Raw genomic sequence first — 7054 nt, 5'->3', positions numbered from 1 at the left:
GTATTAAGGAAAAAGTTGAGAGTTGTTTTTGCAATTGAACACTTTTCTATTTAGTAATATTTACGCTTTATTTTTGAGGTAAAGCAAGCCTGATGCAATTTAGAACAAATAAATTTTGTTTAACATGTGCAACACACATTCGAAAAATTCACTGCTACAAATTTAAATTCCGTGGTGTATATATATATATATATATATATATAACTCTTCAACTCCGATGTCAAAATTAAATCACATGTGCGATAAAACAAAATTTGATTCCATTAACCGGTATTTTCATAAAATAAATAATAAAATAAAAAATAAATAAAATAAAATAAAATCTCACAAAAATTCTTAGACAAAGAGGCAAAGAAGTGGTTTGTTTCGCTGTATGTTTTCAATAAGAGTTCAGTTAATGAGTGCGGAGGCCCGCTATACAGACATATACCCTCTTAATTGCAACAAAACTTCTCAAATGGCTCCTTGACTTCAAGACTGGAGCCCCCAGAGCAATCAATAAACCACCTCGGCAAGACAAGTATGATTAACCATGCAACATTTCTTTCAAAATCATTGTGACGTCTCAAAGGAACTGCTCTGACCAATCAAACTGAGCATTCGAAAAGTCATGTGGGTGAAATGTCAAGCCGATTGGAGGGCGGAGAGGAAAAAAAGCGAACTTTTGGAAGTTTATAGCTGGGAGTGCGCTCTGCTAGGAGATCGAGGCAAGCGTCGCAAAAGCGCGACGACAGAAGGGACGGGCAGTGCTGGAAAAGTAAATTCAGGACGATTTCAGATATTCTTGTTGTATGGCCCCTTTATCGTTCGTGATGAATTCTATTCAGGGGCACCTTTCCCAAGAAGGAAAGCTACAGGAACGCAAAAGTGCGGACAAAGAGGAGGCTCAAACCAACGATAAAGCGACTGTCAAAGGATGTAAAAGCAAGGCTTTGAGTCTTCCATTCAGTGTGGAATCTTTAATATCAGACAGAACGAGCACAAGGACTTTATACGCCTCATCTGAATCGGGTATTATATCTCCGACATCCGGTGCAGATGAGCGGCTGAGGCTCTCGCCCATGGCTCTTTACGCAGATAGAAAGATCCCAATGGAGAGCGTCTCAAACCTATCCGACTGCAAGAGAGGAGATATGGAGGAACTTGGCGACAAGGGACAGAGCGGCTGGTTTCAGACACCCTCGTACACCTCTCCGCCAAGTGAGTGGTCAGAATTTACAGCTCAGTAGGGAAGCCTGTCATCAATTTGGCACTTTAATGCAACGACGCATGACTTATAGTAAAGATGTTTCAGCTACTTAAACGCAAATAGACTGGTTTCCACAAACACTAATTATATAAATATTTCAGTAAGCTAATTTATTATTGAAACCAGTCAAAAAAATGTTTGCGTGACAGTTACAGCCAATTATTTGGTGTCATCCAAGGGCATAATAATGCTTCTGCAAAGAATGCCTAAACTTGCTTATTTTGGGGCATTCCATTTTAGCTGAGAGTATGGAATGGATGCACTGGAATTAAATTTGGGATATATACCTTTAAAGTATAACCTGATTCCATACATTTAATGTAGGCTACATCCTGATAACGCAGATTATAAAGTGCAAACCCGACAGAAAAAGTAAGAACCATCTACTATGTGCGGCAAATCATTCTCAAATTAATTTGTGCAATGTTGTTTTGCAGGGCATTCAAGTCCACCCCCGTGCACCTTGAGAAAGCATAAGAACAACCGAAAACCTCGGACCCCGTTCACCACCTCGCAGCTACTTGCTTTGGAGAGAAAATTTCGTCAAAAACAGTATCTCTCCATTGCGGAGAGAGCGGAATTTTCCAATTCACTCAATCTTACTGAGACTCAAGTTAAAATTTGGTTTCAAAACAGACGGGCGAAGGCAAAAAGACTCCAAGAGGCCGAGTTAGAGAAACTGAAACTTGCAACCAAGCCATTATTACCTGCGTTCGCCTTTCCGTTCCCACTAGGAACACATGTTGGTTCTCCATCCCTCTACGGACCGTCCAGTTCCTTCCCTAGACCTGCGTTACCAGTCCCAGGACTTTTCGGTGGGCCAGTGACCTACGGAATGTATTACTTGTCTTAACCGACTGAAGCACGTCATTTATATAATTCACCGTCTATAACTGCTGCGTTTTTGCCAGTCAAAAGACGAGTGAAATAGCAAATTTGTTCTCTTTAAAGAACTTCAGCAGTTATCCCAGTTTAAAAGAAATTATTTTTGTCATCTACAAAGTTTACTCCAAAAGTGAGTATCCCAAAATTAGCTTAGAGGGATAAAAAAAAAAGAGACAGCCTTTAAGTGTGCAATGTATTTTTCCCTGAATACAAACTTATCTGGTATAATATAGAATTATGCAGACATACAATTATGTAGCTAAATGTCATTTTTCCTAAGAGAAATAACACTTCCAAGTGATTTTTTTAAACCATGACTGAGGGCACATTTTCAGCCGATTTGGGAAGTTTCTGCCAGCATCACTTGTAGATACGAGATGTGCAAGAAAACACCCAATGTATGTGCATGGTCAGAATCACTAAAATAAAAACTGATTTCAGTTTGACTAGGTCCTATGACATTGCTACTTTCCATTACTTGGCTATAGGCTAACTAATTCGGGCCTAAGTGGACAGTCAATGTGAGCAATTCTTTAAATGAATATACGTCATACCTTCACGTAAACCAAATATTTCTAAAACCAAATTATTACAAAGATTGTACCCCTTTTTTTTTCTTTTTGTTTTTTAATAATTTGACAGATTTCCCCATTTTAGTTTTAAATACGTTGCTCGTTATTTCATTGGACTTTACTATGAAGAGGAAATAGAGGATAAAAAAAACAGCATCGCCCGTTATCCCATAACTTTACTGAAAAGTAAAAGTAAAAAAAACGTAATAGTTTTTTTGTTGTTGTTGTTGTTGTTTTTCTACGTGCTGTTGGATTCATTGAGGATTTTGGCCTGTTTTTTCTTTTTTTCGTCTGTTTAGCCATTATCCCTTAGTAGGCTACACATATGCTAGTTTGCTAGGTTTTAAGATTAATCACTAGATTTTTATTACTGTAAATACACGTATATACTACAGATTTTGCATTCCCCTTTTGAAAAAGTTACAAATAGGATTGCTGATATTTATACACTGTTTGCATTTATCTTGTGTAAATTATTGTATATTTTATATGTATATACAAATTAGAAAAATAATCTTTTGCATTAAAAAAAAACCCACAATAAATCTCACAAAGACTGATGTGTAAAATGTCATTACTAAGATGTTTAAATTTTTTTGCAAAATTCAATTGAATGATTGCCAGGTGTTTTTTTGTTTTTTGTTTCTTCAGCAGCTGACCTTCGTGTTGCTTCGCACATTACAGGTTTAGAGAACCGACAATTAGGCCTATTGCATGCGTTTCATTTAGTGGAGAAGGAAAAAAAAATCAACGCTAAGTGGACTTTAAAATGTGTGACGAGTAGCGTGAATAATATCCATGAGACACGAATAATGCAACTAAATTTTAATAAAAAAAAAAAAAAGGAGCCTACAAAAAAATGTAAATAAGTTTAAATTTGAACAATATTACGGCTGAAATTAGTTAATACTTTACTTTAAGATTAAGGCTCATCCTAAAATAGTCTATATTTAAGATAGGAGTGCTAGAACCTTTATACGCTGTTACAAAATCTTCAGTTTCTCTGTGAAACCGATTGCAGAGCACGCGTTCGTTTTAATGCATTTGTACCTTTTATTAGGTCTTATTCGACTAAGACACGTCTAAGCAGAGTCTGTAACATAAATTTGACATTCATTGAAAGCACCTTTAACTAAGTTAGATCCCGAAATCATAAGGCTTATTTGAATATGTAAAACATATTTATTTATAACTATTTTGAAATTATTTAAATTATTTTTAAAATATTCTGCTTGTATAACTTTCTCAGAAGCAACTTCTCAGCACTGTTTTCGATCTGATAATGCATCTCAACAAGAGCCAACCATATAAAAGGAACAGAAAAAATTGCTTTAAGAAATGTTTTATTGCAAAATCCTGCTCTGAAAAAAACAAATGGTAATTTTACCATGCATGTGGATACATGACAAATATTCATTAAATGAAAGCTTTGGCCTACTTCTTCCTTCTTCCTACTCTGAACCCTCTGACTGAGCCTTGACCAAAGCAAATGGATGGCGGAACTCTAGAAAGATAATAGTCGACACAGATAATTCTTATAACAGAGTCTACAAGGCAATGATGTTTAATATTTAAATATTTATAATACGATAATGAATCCACCCACTTGTATGAATATTGTGGCTTTGGAATAGTTGCATGCACTGGATTGGTTTCTACAGTCTTCAGGCTTTCTGGCTCTGAAGTCAAGGAGAAATCCATTGACTCAGCGTTCTCTGGCTGACTAGTTGCAGAAACCTCCATATGAGCATCCTTCTGTTGTGGAACCTTTTTTTCTCGAATTCTGTTGTACCATACAGAATTACGTTTATAAAAAAATAACAAAAAAAAGTAAACTAGGAATTTCCTTATTCTAAAATGTGCCATAATTTAAACTCGGTATTCATTTCAAACCTTCCACTTTTCTTTGATTTGTCAAATCTGAAGTTTGCAGGATAGCTATGCGTTCTGATTAGATGATTTTTCCTCTCTTTGCTTGTTATGAATTTCAGTCCACATCCCTCAACCAAGCACTCATACTGAAAAGCAAGATACAGTCACCATACAGACAACATTTGAGACAAATGAGCTGAGCATAATATGTTAGTTTTAACAGTGGGTAAATATTTTACTTTACAACTGGTATGTTTTGTTCTCCAAAATATTTTTTTAAGTTACATGCCATTGAAACTCTTGCATCATGAAACAGAAATGAACAGACAGAAACCAGTAGGAGGCAGCATTTCGCTGCACAGATGAGATGCTTGATGTTATTCAGATTGGTCTCATGTTAGTACTGTATGTGCTACTACAAAACAACAGAACTTATTTACACGTTTTTTGGACATTCACAGCAGTCGTTCTTACCTGGAAAGCATATGCCCAAAGAATTCATGCAAGACAGCCTTTAATGGCATGTGTGGCAACAATTAATTGCTTGAAATTAAAATTCACAAATAACTGCTTGGCACATATTTCTGAAGACAGCATGGCAAGTACATCCTCTTAGGAACAGGTGTACTGTTCACTAATGTTCAAATGCCAAATGAAACCACAATGACAGTATCATCAACTTCATCAAACTGAGTTATATTAAATTATGTATAACAGTCTGACACTAGTCAATGCAAGCTATTGTGAATGAAGTGACCACTGCACTCCATACGACAACATTACAACTAACTTTCTGGGGTTGCTTACGATATTACCATGCACTGCTTCTCCGCCATGACCTGGAAGAGAGAGTCATGCCACTCCAAGATGTGTATGTCCAGTAGTCGATTTGACGGAAAAGAACGTTTGCAGTTGGAGCATACATGTCGATGTAATGAATTGTAGTGGTGTTCGTATCCTTCCAATGTGTCAAATAACTGTATGCATCCCGCAATGTGACATCTGAACTCAGAAATGCTAGGAAGAGAGTTGAGAAAGTGACACATTAGCCCCACTATACCAGTTCCTACTACAACACAACTACATGATAACTATTTTAATGTCTTTAATGTTATGGCTTGAACAAGTATGATGAATAAAATGATAATCTGCCAAAATGATATCTACTATTCATATAATCATTATTAACTGAGCAAAGTAATTACTTGCCCAATTACTAAACAACATAATGTAGCATAATGAGAGCAACATGTGACACTCACGTTGGAGGCTGGTAATCATCAGCAATAGACGTTACGACATCTTGTAGATACATGTGCCGATGTATGTCCCCATCCTGTTGAAGAAACATTAAGAACAAAGCATATTGGTAAATAAATTAATCGCACACTCATAACGTTACTTGTCATTTTCAAACGTCTTCACCACTCTTAAGTAACACATTGCGAACTAAATTGGCAGAGGGGAGACAAAACATTTCAAATTCAATATTTAATAGAGATAAATTAAACTCTACTGCTGATAAAATCGTCTTGTGTAACAAGGTGCCTACTTCAAAATATTCATCCTCTACAGCAACGCGAATTCGTTGAGGTCTAAATCTGAACGGTGAAACAGCATTTTCTGCTTCTCTCTCTTTTTCTTTTTGTTGAAATGCAAACTCGAATTCCCTTTTTTCAGTTACTGGTATCTTATCTGCAAGAATTCTTGGTGTACCAGACCCCAAAAGTTCAATTAATTCTTGTTGCAGCATTATATCAACATACTGTTTTCAGTACAGCAACTTAGACGCTCTCAGAATCCCTTCACTGTCACTGATAGAAAACCCGGCGCTTCCGTGTCAAACCCCTTTCAAAATAAAAGCCTCTTGACTGCGCGCATATTCACGCATTGCGAAAGGTTTACATATAATAATAATAATAATAATAATAATTATTATTATTATTATAAGAAGAAGAAGAAGAAGAAATTTATATTTTATTTTATGTGCCAGGACTATGTCTTATCTCGTGCAAAAAGGTTTGCAAGACTACTATAAGACACGCCCATTACAAGTTATGCCCCCCTTCATATGGACTCTTTTTATTATTATTATTGTGACATATTTCATGTTCACAAAATTTCAGTATAGAAATTACAGATTTACATTCTTCTTCAAGTTAAGCAGTTAAAAAAAGAGAAGAAAAAAGTAAATAATAATAATAATACTAATAAAATAATAATAAATAAAAAAGTAAAAAACATAATAATAATGATCATAATAATAATAATTTCACCCTGTGTGTACAATTAAGGGGGGCGAATATAAGATGCAGTAAGGTATAAAGTTAGGGGCTTTACAATACAAAGAATTTCTCAATGAAATTGAGTAAAGTGTCATTCTTCTCATTGGCAATTCATTTTAAAGACTTTCAAAAGCTCAATTTCAACAAAAATAAATGAAATTTTGGTTGGCAATTTGCACATTTTTGTTTAT

At 35.4% G+C, this 7054-nt stretch overlaps 2 protein-coding genes across 2 annotated transcripts; one reads left to right on the top strand and one right to left on the bottom strand.

Annotated features, from left to right (window-relative positions):
* Window positions 1-697: 697 nt before the first annotated feature.
* Window positions 698-3257, top strand: LOC127412140 (homeobox protein MSH-C). Its single transcript, XM_051648265.1, has 2 exons — window positions 698-1200; window positions 1687-3257. The coding sequence occupies exons 1-2, from the start codon at window positions 792-794 to the stop codon at window positions 2100-2102; spliced, it is 825 nt and encodes a 274-aa protein (XP_051504225.1). The 5' UTR covers window positions 698-791; the 3' UTR covers window positions 2103-3257.
* Window positions 3258-4032: 775 nt separating this feature from the next.
* LOC127412071 (zinc finger protein 511-like) lies at window positions 4033-6412 on the bottom strand. Its single transcript, XM_051648112.1, has 6 exons — window positions 6131-6412; window positions 5841-5914; window positions 5394-5595; window positions 4600-4724; window positions 4313-4489; window positions 4033-4210 (listed from the first exon to the last, which is right to left on the bottom strand). The coding sequence occupies exons 1-6, from the start codon at window positions 6329-6331 to the stop codon at window positions 4141-4143; spliced, it is 849 nt and encodes a 282-aa protein (XP_051504072.1). The 5' UTR covers window positions 6332-6412; the 3' UTR covers window positions 4033-4140.
* Window positions 6413-7054: the final 642 nt, after the last annotated feature.

This window comes from Myxocyprinus asiaticus, chromosome 21 (assembly GCF_019703515.2).
Source record: "Myxocyprinus asiaticus isolate MX2 ecotype Aquarium Trade chromosome 21, UBuf_Myxa_2, whole genome shotgun sequence".
Lineage (NCBI taxonomy): Eukaryota > Metazoa > Chordata > Actinopteri > Cypriniformes > Catostomidae > Myxocyprinus > Myxocyprinus asiaticus.
The sequence above is the reverse complement of the archived record's forward strand: the minus strand, read 5'-3'. Positions and strand labels throughout refer to the sequence as shown.

What these genes read in the sequence shown, in the direction of transcription:
- LOC127412140 (XM_051648265.1), top strand. Translation starts at nt 792, where the DNA reads ATGGCCCCTTTATCGTTCGTGATGAATTCTATTCAGGGGCACCTTTCC. An exon ending in CTCGTACACCTCTCCGCCAA is followed by an intron (nt 1,201 to 1,686) that starts GTGAGTGGTCAG and finishes GTTGTTTTGCAG; the next exon opens with GGCATTCAAGTCCACCCCCG.
- LOC127412071 (XM_051648112.1), bottom strand. Translation starts at nt 6,331, where the DNA reads ATGCTGCAACAAGAATTAATTGAACTTTTGGGGTCTGGTACACCAAGA. An exon ending in TAGAGGATGAATATTTTGAA is followed by an intron (nt 5,915 to 6,130) that starts GTAGGCACCTTG and finishes TTTCTTCAACAG; the next exon opens with GATGGGGACATACATCGGCA. An exon ending in TGGCGGAGAAGCAGTGCATG is followed by an intron (nt 4,725 to 5,393) that starts GTAATATCGTAA and finishes CTTGCTTTTCAG; the next exon opens with TATGAGTGCTTGGTTGAGGG.